At 38.1% G+C, this 22,112-nt stretch overlaps 1 protein-coding gene across 1 annotated transcript; it reads left to right on the forward strand.

Annotated features, from left to right (window-relative positions):
* Positions 1-7,362: 7,362 nt before the first annotated feature.
* On the forward strand, positions 7,363-20,402 carry erlec1 (endoplasmic reticulum lectin 1). Its single transcript, XM_036583086.1, has 14 exons — positions 7,363-7,721; positions 8,488-8,592; positions 8,793-8,873; positions 10,451-10,528; positions 10,685-10,745; positions 10,849-10,886; positions 12,619-12,842; positions 15,513-15,651; positions 16,168-16,329; positions 16,765-16,824; positions 17,855-17,979; positions 18,467-18,544; positions 18,633-18,708; positions 19,379-20,402. The coding sequence occupies exons 1-14, from the start codon at positions 7,572-7,574 to the stop codon at positions 19,448-19,450; spliced, it is 1,449 nt and encodes a 482-aa protein (XP_036438979.1). The 5' UTR covers positions 7,363-7,571; the 3' UTR covers positions 19,451-20,402.
* Positions 20,403-22,112: the final 1,710 nt, after the last annotated feature.

A 22,112-nucleotide genomic window follows, 5' to 3' on the forward strand; every position in this document is an offset into this window, starting at 1 on the left:
GTATTTTTCTTTAATGTGATATAAGCAGCAAACTTCTAGAAAGGAGAACTACTGCTCAGTAATACTTGCTAGAGAGCTCCAATGACTGGAGCAAAACAGCTAAAAACAAAAAATCAAACATGTTTCTAGCCATTGGTGGGGGAACTTCTTTTAATTTTGGAAATTAGAAGGGTGTCTTCCATTAAAAAAAAGAAAACTTACCAGTAGCTTTCTGTTTCCCTAGAGCAAAAAGGTTTTTTGGAAGTAGGACCATGGCTGGATCAACCATATTGGTGACCGGGGTGACTGCCTAGGGGCATCAAAAATGTGCACAGTTTTAAATGATTTTAATTTGTTAACACAACACTTTTTGAAACATTCTTCTTACGTTAAATCTATTCATACACCACAACAGACAGCCTGATAGTCCACCCAAAAATATCCAAAAAGCCTTATTAATGTGTAACTTTAGTGGACAGTGGCATCTTTGTAGAGAAAAAACACAGACAGAATCATTGTGGTATCTTACTGTGATCTTCTCACCCTGTCATTGGCATACTTAACCAATATTGGCAAGGTCTTAGCCAAAGAATTTTTTTGTTTAAAGTTTTTGTGGATAATCAATACAACGACTTCTAAAGCACTGGTCATCAGTGGTTTCCTGGGGGATAAGGTACTATACCTCTAATGTCCAGGGGCACCACAACATCTTAATCCACTTGGGCGCCATAATCGTACTCCTCTGCACTCTAAAATGAATGCTTGGATGCAACGAAAACACATTCCTTCTGTTTTTATACAGCAAAAAGGTTTTGGGCAGTAGGATTACTGTAGCTTTACTGCTACTGAGAGCTGATTTGTTGGCAAGCTGTTGGGGGGTTGATCAGGTCAATGTCTGAGTAATGTGCACAAGGCAAAAGGAAAATTCTGCAACTGGAGTTCAAAAGCACTCAGAAATATAACAGCAGTGTTAGAATATGTTATGTTGTTCTTTGTTCAGAAATTAGGTGCATTTTTCTTTACAAAAATGATTAAGCGCTGACAATTGATTTCACACAAAAGCTCCAGGAACCCATAAATTTTGGACTCGCTCCAGAGCGCTGTCTATTGTCTGACAAACCTGGTAGACATAAAGTCAAGTCAAAGTTTATTTATATAGCGTGTAACGGGTTTTGCCATTTTTAATATTATTATTGCTAGAACCTTATGTGAGGGTGTGAGGTAACCCGGATTTATTTGAAGTCTACAGACCAGGGCAAGAGAGAGAAACGCTCGCACCAAGGATGCTTCAGAAAAGGGAATTTATTGGCTAAATATCAAACTACTTTTGGACTACATTCAATGATAAACAATAGAAAATAAAACCAGAAAACAAAACAAAACAAAGTAATAGTAATGAAAGACAAAATAGCTCGAGTAAGTTAGAGTGATTCACGGCTAAATGGTATGAGGCAGTGTGGTTTGGGGAGTCGCTTCCTGGACGGGAATAACTATATGGCTGGATGTACCTTTAAAAGTTCTCTTATTAAATAAATTGGCGTCAGGGCCCTGACTGCACATTGATGGTTCCAGCTTACGTGGGAGTCGGGGGCTGATTTCAGGAGGGGTCGTCTCAGGACAGACTCGATCGAAGGCTGGAGCTCACGCGGTGGTTCCTCTCCTAGCTGGCCGTGGATGCTGCATCTCCGTGCGGGCACGCGCCTTTCCGTCAGTGACTGGGCGGAGGTGTCTCGTAACCGTCTGACGGTGGAGCTTGGGCGGCCTTTCGAGGGTCGATCTGTTCACAGATCAGTGCGTGGCTCTGGGTGCGATGCTGGGTCTCCGTGGCGTCCGAACCGCTCCCACTCCACTGGCGAGGTTCAGGTTGCAATCAGGGTTCTGAGGCTGGTGGTACCAATTTAACTAACTACCTCTCTTTAGCAGAATCGAAAGTTATGGATATATTCTCCCTGGCCCGACAAGAAATATCCACTTCCTTCTCTGAGGGTGGTTCAAACTTAAGGTGTGTAGACGAACAGGCAAGTTACAAAATAAACAAAGGTTTCAGATCTGAAAATTTAGCGTCCTAATACTTCTGACCTGTCTTTCTGACCCAGGCCGGCACAAACTTAGAAACTTTTGTTGCGAACGCAGGACTCCCTAAATTTTGCGGTGCACTCTTGTTTTGCTCGGCTGGAGACCCTACCCTTTGGAGGTGGTGCCAGAGTGCTGATAAGTTCTCTTCACCTAAGGTTCTCTGATTGGTTGTGCATAGTTTGAGGAATGCCTTCCTCAAAATCACTGCCTCCTTTGTTTCAGCTAAACAAAGAAAAAGAACATTTCTATATCATCCAATTGGTTTAACTTTCAAAATCAAGGAATGAACAAATAGCATATTCAGGCATGTTTCTAAGAGAGAGTTTAACCCTTGTTACCTGATACACAATACATGTCAAAGAACACAGGTACTATTTATCATCTCTGAACATGACCCAATGCATGAAAAAAATATATATAAAATCAACAATAAAAGGAAAGGAACAAAGGAAGAAAAGAATAGAAAACCACATTCAGGATACATCTTGGTCAATGGTCTAAACTCATAGCAATTAAATGGTTGGGTCTGACTGTTATCAAAGTTGTACTCTACGTATTTCTAGCGCGTAACAATAGAAAAAGATACCGGTAATATTTAGGTACTACCCAACAACAAGATTAATACCACAAGTAGTATTACTTACAGATCATAGAAACGTCGATAACCAAGCAAACAAAGCACGAAGTTTCTGGCTTCTTATAAGCACAAGTCCTTATGGTGGTGATGCGGTAATTTGCGGTTTCACCCCTTGGGGGTGCTGTGGGACCATGCTTGAGATCCCTAGGGAATTTAGAAAGTTGGAATTTTGCCGCCCAAAGTCGTACAAATTCCGTTTTGGTATGTCTAGTTTAGTTAAAAAGAGTTCTAACGAATGGTTGCAGTATGCAGTGGACATACACCTTAGAAATGTACTTTCTGTTACTTAAGATAAAAAGTTGTCCACAGTGCTTTGGAGAGGCATCTGCCACATTCCAGAGCAAGTGTCCTGTTTTTCTGCTGGGTGAAGGGAGAGGGGTGCTGGCTCTTGATCCGGTTGTAAATTCTGCTAAGTCTGGGTTGGGGTATCAAGCTTGACAGATTTACACCTCCAGCCAGTCTTGCTGGAGCCAGAAGGCCCTTAACTTTGGGTAAACACTCAGCTAGAGTTGAAATTCCGGCCATTGTTCGCTACAAGCGCTTTTTACAACAGGTGTTGTCACAAAGCAGCTTTACAGAAAAATCCGGTTCCAAGCCTCCATGAGCAAGCCAATGGTGACAGTGACAAGAGGAAGAAACCTTGAGAGGAACCAAGACTCAAAAGGGGATACCCATCCTCCCCGGGTCGACACCGGATAGCAAACAGCATTAGTATAAAATATTAGAATACAAAAACAGGGAAAAACAGGTGGAGCAATGGTTAATTAGATTAACCAAAGTTTATGCAGCAGCGGCATCACCAGGAGGGTCATGCAGGTGAGGTTTGCACAGCGTTGTACAGCATGAAACTCCATGGTGGTCACAACGGTGTAGATCAGCCAACAGAGATGGAGTTCTGACTCTAGCAGCTCTGGTGGCCCCTATGTGGTGACTCAGGCAAACGTCGCTCAGGAGCTCAAATAGAGAGAGAGAGAGAGACTCCATTTATGGAGAGATATTAGTGAGTAATAGTGCAACAACTGATATTAGCAAAATGCTTGTGCAAACAAATAGGTTTTAAGTCTAGTTTTAAATGTAGAGAATGTGTCTGAGTGTGTCTGAACGTCTGAGTTCTAGGAACTGTCAGCAAGCTGCTATTTTTTGAGTGGAGAGTACGTGTGGGTTTGTATGACTGAATTAATTCATTAAGATACTGAGGGGCCAGGCCATTTAACTATTTATACCTTAAGAGAAGGATCTTATACTCTACATGAAATTTAACAGGTAGCCAGTGTAATGATGACAGGATTGGGGATATATGGTCAAATATTTTGGTCCTTGTAAGGACTCTAGTAGCTGCATTCCGGACCAGTTGAAGCTTATTTAGTAACGTATTGGAGCATCCAGCTAAAATGGTGTTACAGTAGTCCAGCCTGGAGGTTATAAAGGCATGCACCAGCTTTTCCACATCGTTTATGGCTAGAATATTACGTAATTTAGCGATGTTCTGCAAGTGAAAGAATGATTTTCTAACAAAGTTGCAAACGTGTATCAAAAGAGAGGCTGGAATCGAAGATGATGCCTAGATTTTTTAAAGTGGTGCCTGAAATGACCGTATGGCCATCTAAATTTAGTTCAAAATCACTGTTTCAGTTCTCCTATGATGCAGTAAAGCCACTTGGCCACTATATTGGTTATAAAACAACACGGTTGCGATAGCTACTGAAAAATTTGTAGTTAGCTACTTTCCCAAAAGTTGTAGCTAGCTACAATTTAGCTACTTTTCCTACTTTTTGAAAAGTAGTGCACTACTTTTTAGCTACTTTCAAAGCGCGATTGTGAGAATGTTTGTGAATCTCCACCTGACACACCAAACAAGCCCAACTGATAGTGTGAACAAGACACTGCATTTAGTCATGTGCCAGCAAGAAACATACAGTTGAAAAGCTGTAAATATACAAAAAGATCACCAAAAAGTAAGTTCAAGTGTAACCAACATTCAAACTTACACAACCAAAGGCGTGATATCCAACAAAAAGTTAAACTAAAGCAGTAAAGTAGTATAATAAAGGCAAAGTCAATCATTCCAGGTTAACAAAAATAACCGGATACAAATCAAACAATTTTGTGCAAAGCGTTTTCAACTGTTGAAATAAAACTGCTCCAGTTTGAACATTTCAGTAAGATAAGTACAGACATGACATTGAGGGTCCTTTGTTAAACTTCAGCAACACTTCAGCCTCAAAATTCTTATCAGTGACCCTGGCTCTGTTTGGGGTGAGAATCAGGCCTGAATAATCTCTCCACTGCTGCAGAGCTGTTGTGGCTCCACAACAGAGCAAGAATTTTAGGAAAAATAACATAATCTTCCTTTGCTGTAAAATCGTTAAAACACACAGTTCTAACACAGTTTTCACAATAAATGGTCTTAAATGCTGGAGTTAACGCATAACGGCTAACTCACTAACCTTTAACGCTGAACGAGAAGCTGGCGAATGAGAAGCGACTTCAGCCTCGTAAAAAAAAGTTTCCTGAGATGCGAGAAAAGCGGCTAAAGCTTAAAGCAGAGCAAAGTAACTGCGTTTTCGTTTAAATTATATTTTTAGCCTGTACTAGCACGTCAGCACATACTGAGACATAATTACAACCAAGATGGTAAAATGGACATAGAATGTTGTGGCTCCCAAGGTGGTTTCATTTTTGTTGAAAGGACAAAATGGCTATTCTTAACATTTCGGTTGCCGACCCCTGAGCTAAGCATACTAGTAAGGGGTGATCAGCGCATGACCGTTTGCTCGAACTGTCCGCGGCTCAGTCAGGATTGCACAGTCGCCACCAGCCCAGTTAACGACAGCGTTCTATGGTTCAGATTTTTCAGCTTGTAGCGAAATTGTAGCGAAAATGTTCGCTATAGCTACACAAAAATTTGGCTTACTATTAGTACCTAGAATTAATAAAGTTACATCAGGGGGTAGAGCCTTCTCATACAAAGCCACCCAACTTTGGAATAATCTTCCAGTCAGTGTTCAGGACTCAGGACACGGCCTCAGTCTTTTAGTCTAGGCTAAAAACTTACTTGTTTAGTCAAGCCTTTGGTAATAGTTTTCCCTGTTAGATAAAAGGTGCATATCTGGGGGTTCATGGACATAGAGTATTATGGTAAACTGGGAGTGTTGGTGCTGTCGTCCCGCTGCTCTCACACGTTCACTCAAGTTTGCTAACGGTGGAGCGGAGGGGCGCTGACATTTCAGGGAGCCCTCATGTCTCTGTTATCTTTCTGGTTTCTCCCTTTTAGTTAGGCTGTAATAACTAGATCTGCTGGAGTCTGTGTTGCACTCTGTTAATACTACAATCTGTGATCAGTCACTCTTTACAGAACTAACTATCTGTGTGTTTTCCTTTTCTTTGCCGAGTTGAACAACTCCCCATTCTGTGCAGTCTGATGCTGTTGCTTCTACCTTGATCGGGTGCCCACTGCTTGCTAGCCTTCTGCACCGTTTTGACCACCATTAAGCTTCATGTTGTTCAACGCTGTGCAAACCTCACCCTCATGAACTGACCCTCCTGATGATGCCGCTGCATAAACTAAAACTATCAAATTAACCATTGCTTTGCCTGTTTTCCTCGTTTTGTATTCTAATATGTTATACTAGTGCTGTTTGCTATCCGGTGTCGACCAGAGGAGCATGGGTTCCCCTTTTGAGCCTTGATTCCTCTCAAGGTTTCTTCCTCTTGCTGTTAGGGAGTTTTTCCTTGCCACTGTTGCCATTGGCTTGCTCATGGGGGCTTGGACCCGGATTTTTCTGTTAAGCTGCTTTGAGACAACACCTGTTGTAAAAAGCGCTATATAAATAAACTTTGACTTTGACTTAATCTAGGCTATCAGATCCATTTTTTTCATAGAAATGAGCATAGCTATTTGAAGACATGGCTATCCAAACTCACCTCAGTATTAATATAGCTTACTTTAGTTATCTGAAAAAGGCACGTGTGGTTTGTCGTTTTTTGTTGTAGTAGAGTCATTAAGACACACATTGATAGAGGGCTCAGTTTTAAATTTCAATTTTAAAACGTATTTTTAATGCCGTACTTTGATTAGTAACACACACACACACACACACACACAAAGCTGCTTATCCTTCTGGGTTGATTAGTAACACAGTGTTTGAAAACTGCAAAGACTAATGTGAGGGATGTAAAAATTAACATCTGTCCTTTTTAATTTTTACAACTGAAATTACCTTTGTTTTACTTGTACTCAATTATATAAACATGAAACACTTTTTTATTAGTCATATTAATTTCATCAAAAATTTTATCATGTTCAGCCAATGATCAGAATTCTCATTTACTCCGTTACAATTTTACAGTAGTCATAGTGCAAATTATCTCGTTGTCCGACCTGTCTCACGTCTATGTACACTCACCGAGCACTTTATTAGGAACACCTCCTTGATTTTACACTTATTGCCCATTGTATCAGGTCCACTTTGTAGTTCTACAGTTACAGACTGTAGACCCCCTCCCCCCCTCCCTTTTAACCTGTTTTTCAATGGTCAGGACCACGCAGGACCGCCAAAGAGCAGATATTATTGGGTAGGGAATTATTCTTAGCACTGCAGTTACACTGATGTGGTAGTGATATATTATTGTGTGTTGCACCGGTGAGATCTCGCGAGATTTTGGAAGCTGTACCGGACATGGACGTGGCAAGCTGTGAAAACAGTTCCTGTTATTGTGGTTAGTTAGCTAGGGGTCTGTGAGTTAGCCGAACTAATGCTAGCTGTGTGAGCAGGAGTCAGTCATATGCAAATAATTTTTTCATATTTTGTGGTACTTTGTCTACTTAGTTAACTGTCTCATGAAACTATAGTAGAACAGGTAGTGGCTAGTTGGGACTATGCACAGAGTCCGCTCGTTTACCACCTATGTGGCTGCGCTGCTGTTGCTGCTGCTGTGTGTCGGGCTGTCTGCTAACCGCGGCGCTTCTCCAGTCTTTACTGATGAAATGCCTTTCAAAATCAACTGGCCCGGCGAATATGTCACCCTGGTAAGGACATGCTTATGGATTCGCACGATTAGAAGTGCAGCGATCAAGCGTTAGGCTGTCAACAGTCAACTGCTATAAGTTCTATAAGCTTCCAGGCTTGCTAGCTAACCGACTTTTCGACACTGTAGCAGTTGTTCACGTTAAATGTTAGCTAGGTGTCATACTTCAGCTCTAGTTCCGTGTTTGGTACCTTTGGACATCTTTGCATTAACACTGTGTCCTTTTCAGATACATTTGCTACATGTCCACAAATATCCAGACACAAATTGTTGACACAGGTGTTCATTTGCCTGCATACAGCTTGGATAATTTCCATAGAAAAGCGTTACCAGTAGAATGGGACGCTCTGAAGCAGCTGCGCATAATGTCCAGTGCCAAGCTTCGGAAATATTATGCAGCGTTTGGCTGTTGAACACTGGAACAGGATTGATGGAGCTCCATCCAGTACCTTTGGAATGAGCTGGAGTGGTGTTTGTGAAGCATCAATACCTGACCTTACTAGTACTCTTGGGTCTGAATGCTATCAGATCGTCACAGCTGTGTCCCAACGTCTAGTATTAAGCCTTATTAGAAGACTATAGGCTGTTACTGCAACAAAGGGGGCTCCTTGTTAATCCTCTTGATATCCAAAGAATCTGAAAATTTGTACAAACATTTGGACATGTTGCATGATGAAATGATAAATGCTATCATATCCTAACATAATGTAAACGCACTGAAATCACATACTGAGAGTTTCATTCATAATCACCCCTGTCATCCACAGCCAACCTCAGGGGCTCTTTATAAAGAAGATGACTTCCTTATTATGACAACTGCAGAGAAAGAGAAATACAAGTGCTTATTACCTTCTCTAGCCAATGGAGATGAGGTAAAACTGTTACATTTGTATTTGATATTGGTAATTAGTAAGATATTGGTAATTAAGAAGTAAATTTAGCTGTATGGCTGTTGTTTTTATTTTGCTTTTTGTCTCAGACTCTGTCTCTAACACTGACTCACTATCGCTCTCCTGCAGTCATTCTTACCTTTGCCTACTTTTTTCCCTTTCTTCGTCTTTGTCATTGTCAGGATGAGGAGAAGGAGTATATGGGGCATGGCCCTGCTGTGCTGCTTGCACCGTTATTTAAACAGAGCAGCTGTTCGTACAGGGTGAGTTTCACATCTCAGTTTCCTTTTTCTCAACACTTTTTTTTTTTTACACCATTTTACAAGCAGGAATGCAGCTTTACTGTGTGTGACCTGGCCCTTGCTAGTTTATGTTAATATTCATTCATGTGTTTTGATCACAGTGAACAACTTCCAGTTCTATCAAAACAGTGTGTTTACACATCTACAGTGTGTGCTGCTGAATCCTCCTCAATATGTACTTCTTGGATCAGATTAAATGCCATTTGCTTTTCCGGGTTATGCTTACACTTACATGGTTCATGGTTCTTGTATTACATTGGTAGTGGAAAACGAAATTAAATCATACTTCGGCCATGGATGTGCCCTCTAATCTCTAGAGTTCAGATGTTATGTACAAAATAAATGCTCCATAGTTGTTTTCAAAAACAAACCAAAAATGTATAACTTTATAAGAAAAGCAACAAATCATTCTTAAAGGGGCTGACAGTTTATTTACTGTTGGTAATTTCGATTGATAATTTTTAGCCCTTTTATGTTTCCTTGGTTAAATGTGAGGTCAGCAGGACTAAATCGAAAGATGCTGACGTCAAGTGATCGCTCAAACTAGTCAGGATTAGGGCAGATTTTTTGTCTCCTTTCCATACCTTGCCCCACACAAACCAAAGTCTAACTGACTTTCAGTGAGTGAGCTTGCTAGCATTTCAAAAACATATGTCTGCACAGTGTGAAACTAGCCTTTGGAGAGCAGCTGTTTTTCAGGATTCTTTCCGACAGTGTTTGGGTGATTGGCTAAATTCTACTTGTGTTAGCCACTAACACTCAACACTGCAGTTAATGTAGACACTTTTTGTAATAATAATTTTTAATAATTTTACCTCTGTAATCCAGTATCTCACACAAGTCTAATTTCTGTCAGACATTAAAGCTTAAAAAATAATAACACCCTGCTGCTCTGGGGTTGTTTACATTACTGTGGCCACACTACAGTGTCAATCATTTTGCAGCCTGAAGTGCCCACATAGTCCAGATCTGTTTGAAATATTTTTGAGGACTAGTTTGGTCTTAAATCTTTCATCACACATCTATAGGATTATTGAGAAGTGTTAATATTTAAAAAATGAAATATTAAAAAGTAGTAACATTTGCAATTCAGTTGCCAGCCTCTTTAGCATTAATATATGTTAATGGGTATATTAATATGTGTTTATATATTCAGGAGATTGTGTTCTAGGTAATTTTGGACCATTTTGGTCCATGCATTATGAAACGTTTACACAATGTAAAGGGCAGCTGGTGTTTGTAAATAGTGCTGGAAAACTGGGAGTTACAAGGTTTTGATGTAGCAGTGATAGTATCAGTGGTTTTCAACTGTAGGCAGACATTCTGGGCACTCACAGTATTATGTATTATGCACTGTTTGTTTTAATGCCAGTTATAGATAGTGTCTTAGACAAGTCTTAATGTCTTGATTTGCTATTCACTATTAGGAACAATTAGTCCTGTGGTCTTTTTTGGCTAATAACCACTTTTTATTTCTGACACACACAGTTTGTACCTTAGTTAGCAATATAATAAGGTCCTTGGCTATTTAATTGCAGATTGAGTCTTACTGGACGTATGAAGTATGCCATGGTAAACATGTGAGGCAATATCATGAGGAAAAGGAGGCGGGGCAGGTTTGTTTAACAGTTTGGTTATTATTTTATTTTTCTGTAACAATGTGCAAAACTGGGTTAACAAGTTTTGTATAAAGTAAAAGGCTTAATAATAAAATGTAATAAGATTTTCACAATCAAACAATTACAATACTGATTTGTGTGTTGTGCTTGCAGAAGTTGAACATTCAGGAGTACTACCTGGGGACCATGAGTAAACCCACTGATGCTTTGGCAGGTTGAGGATGTTATGATTTTCTCTCACACATGCATTTTTCAGTTTTGTCCCACAGTGTAATATTCTGTTCTATTTAGTTTCATAAGCCCTCTCTGCTCTTTAGAATCTGAAGCTGGTAAAGTGGAGGATACTGTCAATGAGGTGCGTAAAGTGCTTGAAGAATTTGCCTATCGACAGTACAATACTGTGCAAAAGTCAGAGACTACCCTTTCAAAAAAACCAAGACCAAGTACAAGTTATCCATTTTTCAGAGTCAGGGACATAAACACCTCCATAGTTTGGTCGTAGAAGTTGGTTACGTTTTCTGCTTCTCACAATCCAGGTAGTCCCAATTACATATTTGGACTTTACAGTCTGTAAAACTTGACTATGCATTTCAGATGTTCATTTTCTCTTTTTTTGTCTATTTTTTCTCAGCAAGTATTTTTTTTTAGGCCAATCAGAACTAAAATAATGTTACTGAAACGTGAAGAGAGAGTCATGTTCCATGAGTTGGTTTCATTTACACAGTAATACACGAGACAGAGTGGTGTAATATGAGATATTGTCCCAGGTGTGCTGGAGTCATAGGCATGAGTGGGATTTCTTTCTTCAGTCGCTCTGAACGGTGGACGATAAAAGGTTAACATGCGTAAATGATCATTGTCAGCAACCAGGGCAAAAGCATTTAGTTTGTGTTTGAAATTGTTGTATAGCACAGTGATTTCCGGACTAGCTATGAGAGCTAAACGACTGTTGACTAATAGCATCGTTTACAGTTATGATCATCAGGGTCCAAGCACAATACAACTTTTAGAGCCAGTAGAACACAACTGATGGGCAAAGTTTTTAGCATGGCTTCTGTTTATAATAGATGTGGGGTCCTCAAAGAAGATATCTACCCAAATTTGTACACACTGATGTTTTGACCTTGTTATAGTAAGCAACAGATTTGGACATGACTTTGTAACTACAACTGAATGAAGGAAGTAATTCCACTGCAGTTACCCCTGTTTTTAGTCTCAGAGGGCCTTCTCCTAGGAGCAATGCCGCTGCGTGGGGCTGGTTTCTGAAATTGTCACCTTTTTCACTGTTGATGAGTTTTCATGTCTGAATGTTTGTAACACCTTTGGAAAGATCTTTTGTTGGAAAGACATAGCTGTAACTCGATGGTTTCACAAAAGAGAAGACTGGACAAATTAAATACTAAATAGATTTGATGTTATGCCTAGTGTTGGAGACTTTTGGGTAGTCTTCTATAAAATGTATGTTTCCTGCTTTTTTCCTGACACTGAAAAATTTGTACTCAATGGCCGTTTTGACTATAAATCCCATGTCAAACACAAGGCCCATGGGTCAGATCAGACACAATCCTATCCAACTCGCAAAAGTATTTTAATTTTCTCTTAATATTAGCCCATTTCACAGTGCACTGCACTACAGTCCCAAGCATGCACTGCAACGTAATTTGCGCTACTCTCCTACCCCAACAACAAAACAACCGAGCAGCTGGAGACATTTAAATTTTAAATATTTCAAATGTCCATGTAATATTTTGAGGTCTATTACAATGCCTCTATTTTACTGCTGAAGTTTTTGTGTATTTTGAATAAATGATGGCCAGTTTGGGTTATAGCACAACATGAAATATGAACTTTTTTTTCTCTCTGGCCCACAGATTTGTTGAGAATTCTATAAATTATATGAAGGAAAGTGTGGTGTCTGACTTTTGCACAGTACTGTATAATATGTGGTGATTTCCACATATTTCTATCGGAAGCATAATAGTATGAATAGTATAAATGAAATGTTATTTGGTAGCAGTACATTTTTTTTTTTTATAAATAAGTAATAGAACAATAACAGATGTATCCCTGTTAACTGTTTAATACAGGTGCCGACTAAGAATGTAGAAGGCCAGTTGACCCCTTACTACCCTGTGGAGATGGGGAATGGGACGCCATGTCTGCTTAAACAGAACAAGCCTCGCTCCACCTCTGTGCTGTATGTCTGCCACCCAGAGGCAAAGCACGAAATTCTCTCAATCGCTGAGGTTACAACCTGCGAGTATGAGGTGGTGGTCCTCACCCCTCTGCTCTGTGCCCATCCAAAGTACAGGTACACAGCCAAATAGAACCAAAACAGTTTATTTTCTCCAATTTGCAGAGAAGACAATTTTGAGACTTCAGGAAAACTAATTTGTGATGTGTTCTGGCTGCAAGTACAGATAGACCACAGGCACACCAAATAGCAGTAGCAACGCACATATGTCATTCCTGGGCTGATTACAATAAAAGAATTAAAGAGCAACACTACATTTTCAGAATTCTCACATTATTAATACATTGCAATATAAACAAAGTCATTTGTTTGTGGTTGATATGAAATGTGCCAATCAAACTGAATGTCCAAAGTGTTTAATGCATCAAAACACTCTAACAGAATGTTATTACATAAAATCGTTGTGAAAACATTGGCTGATATCTGGAACAATGTTTTTACAATAGTTTTATGTAAAACCTTTGGCCTGAAACGTGTTTATATATATTTTTAATTAATTCATGCTGAAGAGATGCATCCAGGTGCTGTGAAGAAAAATAGTCCCCAAAGAAAACTTTACCACTATTTTACCTTCTTCACGATTTACATACAAACACTCATAACACATGTATTGGTTCACTGGTCTTTTTAGATAAATATAATTTATCTAAAATTGTATATAATTTTAAGTAAATATAATGGCTATACTTGTTTTGGAGACATTGCAACCTCTGGGTCATGTCACTACATTGTAGAGAAATCAGAGTCAATAAGTTACTGTTGAAAAGAAATGTTAAAAAAAATGGAATTCCCCTTTAACATCTCCTTGTTGGAGTTGGAGTTAAGGTCGAAAATATATAACCCATGTAGTTACAGTGTATAAAAGTATTCAGTAACACTTTCTATGAATGTCACCTTTGTAAGCATCTATAAACACATTCATAACACGTTATAATGCATTCATAAGACATTATAAACATAAACAGCTATAAATATTTATAAAAATGCATTATACATTATAGCCATGTTTATTATGCATTATGAATTAACATAATACAATATAAGTACTGATCATAACAAATTATAAGAGCTCATAAGTCGTATTTGTCCGCTCTAAGTAAAGTGAAGCATACTGTACTAAAGCCTCCTCCAGTGTTAAGAGTGAGGCTTCAAGTTGAAGTATTTAATGAAGAATTTACTGAAACACTAAAACATTCACAATAAAGCTCATTACAGGCTTCAAATGTCAGAGTTTAAACTAGTGCTGCCATCAGTGTTTTACCCAATGTGGGAAAGTCAATGTACACCACTGTTAGCTTGGTATTTGTCTTTACTTTACGCTCTCCAAGCTGGGACTGACTTCTTTGGCACTGACATTATAACATGTTATTAAGACTATTTATAATGCATTATATTAACAATTCATAATGTATATATGGCTGTAAAGTGTAATTCAGTGTAATTCTTTCTTATAAATATTTATAACCATGTTTATAATGCTTTATGAATACATTATAACATGTTATAAATGTGTTTATAGATGCTTACAAAGGTGACATTTATAGAAAGTGTTACCAAGTATTCTAATGTGTTAGTCTGGTGCAAAGTCTCAGGTTTTAAATAGTTAGTAGGAAGCTTGGTAGCTGTAGGTAACAATTTAAAAATGTTATGTGTCCAGGTACAAGGTTCTAAAATGACTGAGAAATCTGTATATTTTTGGGAATTATAATAAAATTTAAAAGTTATAATAAAATGAATGTCCAGAACTAGTCCTGTTTCAAATATTTACTAAATCATCTAAATTATTGTAATAATCGGATATTGTTTTAACATCAGACAAATAATTAAATTACATATCAGATATATCTTAGACTGTTTTTGCACCCTGAATAACAGAGTATAAATACAGCTACCGGCTAAACTCAGCCAGTAATAGGCAGCAGACCAAGACATTTGTTAGTCTTATCCAGTAACAGAGAGCAGATATGGACATGTGGTACACATAGCCAATAGCAAATATATCAGCTCATTTATTAGAGCTACACTGCACTAATAATGGGGAATGACACATATATATGCTGGACCCAACCAACAACAGAGTGCTAGTACAGGTAAATTCTACATGCTTGGCTAGCTACTGTTATCTTTTTCATATTTTTGTTTTTTTTTCATTTTTTATATCAATCAGTTGTCCTTTATTTCAACTCAGAAGTACATTTAAGTGTGACTCTCAATGTAGCCAAGCAAGTTAACAAGACTAAATGAACAAAATAAAGTTAATAAAGAAATCAAAAAGTAAACAAAGGCTCAAAAAAGAAATAGTGATAAAATGTCAACAAAATACATAACGACAAAAAAACACACCAACAAATAAAGTAATTCAATAAACTAATTAAATTAAATATAACAGTAAAAGAACTAAGATCAACTAAAACAATTGTGGAATGAATGGAAGTGTTTAGAGATTAAAAGTTTAAAATGGTCAAGTGACACCAGCGAGCAGAGCTTTAGAGTTTCCTTTAACATTCCAGTTCGCTGGTGCACTGAAGTTAAAAACAGATTTTCCCAGCTTGGTAAAACTCTAGGAACCTGACAGGTGTTCCAGTCACTAGAGCGAGTCTGGGGAACTCCATTCTATAGAAAGAGCATAGGTCTGATATAAGATGGCATATGTATATAAACTCCCTGCACTTTAAACTAATTCTAGATATCTTCTTCCAAACTCATGACAAATCCATTTCCTCTCAGGTTTAAGTCATCCCCAGTGAACACCATCTTGTGCCAGGCTCTGGCAGGCTCCCCCCTCAGACCTCTCAGTCTCTCACAGCTGGACCAGCAGCAGGAGGAGCTGCTCAGACCACATTTCAGCCCTGCCACTGAGAGGGAGGTGAGAGGAACTAGGAAGACACACATGCACATGTGTGTCTGGACCATTATATACTTACACAGGACATCTGGTGATATGTAGGTCACGGCCAATCTGAGAAGACCAATTACAGACCATGGGATTGGGGACCTGTTCCCACTCAGTTTTAGAAGATAAGTAACAGACTAGTTGAGGAAAGTGGGACAGGACCTAACACCTTTAGTTATTTGCTAAATATTTTTTCATTATTTGGGATTAATATTTTAATTGTACAAATAAACTACACATCTCTATTACAAATAAGAAAGAAAATAATCCAATTCTATTTCCAGCACTTACCATTTTTGAACAATTTCTGAAAGCAGCCTGAGAAACTTACCCCACAGGTGGGTTAATCTGTAATAGATAGATGGACTAGTTATAACATTTGCTCTGGTACATCGCTGCAGAAGCAGTTCAGTTAACAGGAAAAAGTAATGGAGTGAAGAGTCACTTCAAGAAGCGTTGAAGCCTCTTCTTTCTGTTTCGCTTTTTCAGGAGGACACATCCCCTGTGCGGGAAGAAGCTTATACTTCTACCCACAAGCCCCTAGCCGTTGGTGGTCAAGCTCAAGTCACAGTAGGCACTACCCACATCTCCCGCCTGACTGACGAACAGCTCATCAAGGAATTCCTCAGCGGCTCATACTGTCTGCATGGGGTGATGCCATAATTCATCAGAATACTCCATTTTACAAGTGCTGACTCTAGGATCAGCTTCCCCTAAACAGCAAATAGTATTGATCTGAATGTGAAAGGCAAAAACTGATTCTTCATTGGAGTTTTCATCTTGAGTATGATCAGACATAAACGATTTTACAGTATTATTTTTGTGATGTCAGCTCCTCCAGATTTGACATTTTTGCATTAAGATGCTGGTAAGCCATAATTTACACATGGGTTTAACTGCAGGAAACAACTACACCACTGTTATATGCTGTTGTCAATCGGCATATATAAAAAAAAAATTAAATTAATGTTGCCCAACCCTAATTATGTAATTATGATTGCTGCTCTGTTTGCAGGATAATTAAAAGTTTCTGCTTCTGCTTCTTTGACTTGGTGATTTGCTAACTACTTGAAATCTTCTGTTTAGGGTGTTGGATGGTGGAAATATGAATTCTGTTATGGAAAGCATGTCCATCAGTATCATGAGGTGAGAAAAGTTCTTGAGTATGTTCTGTTTTTTCCTGTGTTGGTTTTATCAGTTGCTTAGAAGCATGGCTAATATTTCTTCACAACTGTAAACTAAATGTAACATACAGTGCAATCCATAGGTAATTGAATAGTGAACACATTCCATTGTTTTGTCCAATTACCTATTGCTCACAATCAGTATGGTAGGTCAGTGCATCACAAAATTTTGCTGGTGTTCAATTTGATTGCCTTTGCTCCAGAGTTATCTTTAAAAACCACACTCAAACAAATGTGACTTCAGGAACTAATTTTATTTTGGTCAGTACAAACTATACAAGCTTATTTTCAGATTTTACATTTCAAAGTAGTCTGGGTTCACCTTTATATTGGCCGAAAACAGTGTAGACTATGTTGAATAATAATATAATCAATTACAATATTTCAAAATTGATTGCAAAATTCTGAGAAAGTTCTGCCTTCCTTAGTTATTGTTGCTGTGTCAATTAAACCTTTAGCTCAGGCCATCTGATAGCAACCACTTGTGCTAACAGACTAAAATGTTAAGCAGCACAAAGGCAAGTTAAACATTTAGAAATAAACTGGCTGTACAGACATATGTTTGAAAACCAACAACATATGCATGTTGGCAAATGTAAAGCAAATAAAAAATGGATCTTGGAAACCATGTTGGCATTCAGCAAACCAGGGAAATTGCTTAGTCATGCAACTTTAAAGTGGCATGTTTTCATGATCAAATAGGGAGGAGGTGTTAGTGATCAAAGCTAGAGTTTGTCAGTGCTGAGGAGGGCTGATCTTTTACACAAACGTATTTCGGCAAACTAATGTGATGAAAGAAGGAATGGTATGAGTGCATCCCGCATTTTTTGGGCTGAGTGCGTAGTTGTCTTATGGCCTTCATGACATTGAAATGATTTATCTTGCAGACATGAAACAGTCAGCAGAACTTGCCCGGTTTGCAAATGAGATTGCTGTATATATCCCAGACAAAATTAATGAGCAATGGGTTTCTTGCTTCTGTGTTGTCACAGGACAAAGAGCAAGGAAAGAGTATTGTGGTGGTGGGCAGCTGGAATCGTGAGGAGCATTTAGAATGGGCCAAGAAGAATGTGGCTCGTACTTATCAGCTCAAAGATGATGGAACACAGAAAGTGAAGTATGTTGTCCTTTATGCGTAACGTGTTATAACACACTCGTAGATTTGTTATTGAAGTGAAATATCAGTCAAAACCTAGTGTTTAATATGTTATGTTATGTAATACTCTGTAGTGCAGCATTGCATCCTGTAGCCTCAACCAGTGAATTTCTCACCCTCTCAAAGCAATAAAGAAATCCTCACTGCTAGTGTAGTCACTGATATAAAGACTAATAAAATATATAAACATGATATTTGGCTTCCTACCAGCAACATTATCTATTCCTTATAGGGGAAAAAAAACAGTCTGCTAATGTATCCAGCCCAAAGTCTAGTTTTTCAAACATTGCTCTTACCTCCAAGATACATCATCAAAATCTTTAAATTATAAAGTCTGTAGCAACTACTGCAACATCGCTATAAATGCAAGCAGGCCAGTTTACAATAGATGATGTTTAAATCTTTCATTTTGCCCCTTTAAATTTTCTTATCTTTGATGCATTGCCAGGGTGGTGTCCCACTTCTACGGCCATGGAGATGTGTGTGACCTGACAGGGAAGTCGAGACAGGTCATTGTGAAGCTCAAGTGAGGGACTTCATTAACCTGTAAAAGAATATACCAGCATGCCTTAACCAGTGAATGTGTACAAACACTGTTATTTTTTCATTCTTAGGTGTAAGGAATCAGAGTCTCCTCATGCTGTTACTGTGTACCTGTTGGAGCCCCAAACCTGTCAATATATTTTAGGGGTGAGAACCAAAGAACTTAAGAAGTAATCGTTTAGCCAAAATGTATTAGCCCAGATTGAGTTGATCAGCCATGACATATTTGGTGTCCGGAGTTTGCCTCTTACGTTTGCACTGGCACAAAAAGGCTAGAATAACAGAAGTCTATGTCACCCGTAAGGATTTGCCTCATAGTTCTAGTGCAGAACGACATTATTTTATTTCCCCCTTTTGCATGTGACATGAACTCATTCCACCAGGCTTTGTTGTCTCTGTGGTTAGCCTAGCAACAGCCAAGCTGACCGGACAGTTGTGTCCGGGGTTACAGACATCTGAGCAATATGCAAAACATTCTTAAATTTTAACTCCTGATCTCACTTGTATTTGGGGTATACCCTTGAAAAAAGGACCTTTAGTAAAGGTGACAGTTATGTATAGAACCATAACAATTCAAGGAACCATGTTTTTGAATGTTCAAACAGTTTTTCTTTATGATGAGTGCCATACTTTTAAAGGACATTTTTAAAAAGTGGTTCTATATAACACCAAAAAGGGGTCCATTATTGTTGCAAGTCAAGAAACCTTTCTTGGTATATAGAGCTCTTTACTGTAAGAGGAAAATTGTGTAAATTGTGAGGGTGAATGGCAAATATAAAGAGTACTTGGCTAATGTTTTTTTTTTCTGTTTCTACAGGTTGAATCTCCAGTGATCTGTAAGATTCTGGACACTGCTGATGAGAATGGCCTTTTGTCTATCCCTAGCTAGAAATAACAAAAAACAAAAAATGGACATGTATAGGCAGAAGAAGCATATTCTACATGGGAGTGAGATGTATTTCTGAAGGGGGAGCTTTGTCCTGTGGTCTGAAACTGAAACAAGATAGAAGCACCTGAATCTAGGAACTCCTCACTCTCATTTTTAAGAACACTGAAGACTTGCTGTAGACTGAGCTGTGGATGAACTCTGTGTTCTGTGCTTTAATGGAAAGTACATTAATTATGGAAATGTGGTTAAAAGTCTTCGTGAGACTGAAAGAAATGGGGAAAATGTTAAATTACCCTGATCTGCTGGAGGATCTCCACCCCCCCCCAACTTTTTTTTTCATTATTTTGGCTCAATTTAATGACTGTCCATGAATGTCACACACTGTAGTAGTCCTTTTGAATTTAATGCAGTCATTCATTTCTTGAATAGAAGAGTAATATATTGGGTTGTTTTAACTGTTTCTATTTATTTGCCTTAATTTCTGTTAATTACATGCTTGCTGTTGACATTTTGCACTTGAAAGATTTTATGTATATAGTAAAGCTGGGATTCAAAAATTCATAATGTGATCTGAATGCAAAAGTATGTAACAGTGAAATCTTGCATACTCAAGCATATTTAAAGGTTAAAGATGGCTAATCGAATGAGTGAAAGAGTACAATGCATAGGTGTTAATTTGAAATTGTCATTTTAAGTGGCCTAAAAGTCTTGAGACTTAGTAAGATATTTGAAGTAGTACAAAATGCAGTATTTGACGCTACATATATTGCATTCAGTAGCTGCAGTGAGTCTATGAAATACCCACACATAAATGGTAACCCTCTTTTCCTTTTTTGCCTCACACTTGCTCCATCTTTAATTGAAACTTTGAGATGGAGTTATAAAAAGAACACACAGGAGTAAATAAGACCAGGGATATTGGCATTAGGTTTGTTTTTAACTGCTTGGTATTCTTGATTTAGAGATTTAAGTTTGATTGTCATCTTCTGGGAATAAATTGAAATTCAAAGTTCAGTGCAAAAAGCTTTAGCTGATGAAGGATGCATATATTTTGTTTATCTGAATGAAATGTAAAGGGAACTCCACTGATTTTTCTTAATTTCTGCAAATTCAGTTGATATGTAAACAGTCATCGAGAGTGGTTTGACATGAAATTATTATTTTAGATCAACTTATTGATTTCTCTACAGTAGTAGTGATAGGAACCAGGGACTGCGATGTCTGCAACACATATATAGCCAATTTTATTTAGTGAACCTACACGAAATTTTTAGAGATAGCATAATACCACTTTTTCTCTTCTGATACCTATATTAAAACATTGGGTATCGGTCAGTACAGAGAAAAATCTATTTTTTCTGATATTTTTCTATTTTTTGCTACAATTCAAAATGAGTTATTTTTAAGGGTAGCATTTCACTGAAAATAAGCATCTACAAATAGGCAATCAGGCTCAAACTACTCATACTCTAGTACCCCACAAAAAAGAATACACAACTAACAACACATCACACAGGATTGCAGGAATGGATCGGACTTCTTTTTCCAGCATTTTCTGCCCACTACAATGTTTCTAAACACAGCCTTGATTTTCCAAACCAAGCTTTTACTGTGGCAACCATGAACAATTACCTTCAACACTAGATGGAGCTGTTTACCAGCAGTTCTTCATTATGACTCAGATGCTTGCTGACAGTTGATGGAAGTTGATCGGCATTGTTATTCTGTACATTTGGTCAGAGGTTCAGTAATGCTCCTGGAGATCAGAGCAGCAGAGTTTACTGTTGCTGTTAGATGTGGCTAAATGTTCATGTACAATAGACTAGCAGATGGAAGGTTTGGCATACTAAGCAATAACCAACTGTCTTTATGGTTTGAGGGTAGAAAAAATATAAAACACGGGTACACTGACAGACTGTCTTAACAACCTTCATTAAGGCAGCACTAGTATACTAGGTAGGGCTTAACACATCCTTGCACTACAGTCCAATACTGCCCAGTGGCCCAGTCAGATATACACATTAGGGAAATATGTTATCTCAGAACAAGCTTTTGATAGAATGAATGATCCTTATATGAACCCTCTCTTGTTTAACAAAAGCAGAACTAGGCATCTCTGAGAATTCTTTTCAAATAAGGAAGTCAACAAACGAAAACCCCACTTGTAAAACATTTAATGATATAAAATGTAGAACACTTTCACAAATACATTATCTTAAAGGAAAAATGCAATGTTTTTTTCTCGCACTTTTCTCCAGTTCTCAATGTTTTAAAATTATGCTTTTTGTGAAATACATTATTGTCTTCCATAGACTTCCACAAGGCATGACCCTAATGCAACAGTACAATATGGATGCACTGGAATCGGCAGATATTTGCTCCACACAATCCGCCATGATTATATTTTGGCTGATCTGTTGCAAGTTCATGACATAAATAACGAGTCAGGTAAGTGCACACACCGTATCTGAATACTGCTGCTACACCTATACCAAAATATCATAGCACAATAATGGATATTACCGTTTTTAAAAATTTGTGAACTGATTGTTTAAGAATTTTAAATACCAGTTTGGCCCATCATTAACCAAATAATGTTATTTATAATGTGACATAAAGTAGATGATGTGCTAGTGTTTCATGTGAAGAATAATCTCACACA

Source organism: Colossoma macropomum, unplaced genomic scaffold, assembly GCF_904425465.1.
Source record: "Colossoma macropomum unplaced genomic scaffold, Colossoma_macropomum, whole genome shotgun sequence".
NCBI lineage: Eukaryota > Metazoa > Chordata > Actinopteri > Characiformes > Serrasalmidae > Colossoma > Colossoma macropomum.

Bases quoted from the DNA above. Each gene is read 5' to 3' on its own strand.
- erlec1 (XM_036583086.1), top strand. From the start codon at position 7,572: ATGCACAGAGTCCGCTCGTTTACCACCTATGTGGCTGCGCTGCTGTTG. The intron at 8,874-10,450 runs GTGAGTTTCACA...ATTTAATTGCAG, and splicing joins AGAGCAGCTGTTCGTACAGG to ATTGAGTCTTACTGGACGTA. The intron at 10,746-10,848 runs GTTGAGGATGTT...TCTGCTCTTTAG, and splicing joins ACCCACTGATGCTTTGGCAG to AATCTGAAGCTGGTAAAGTG.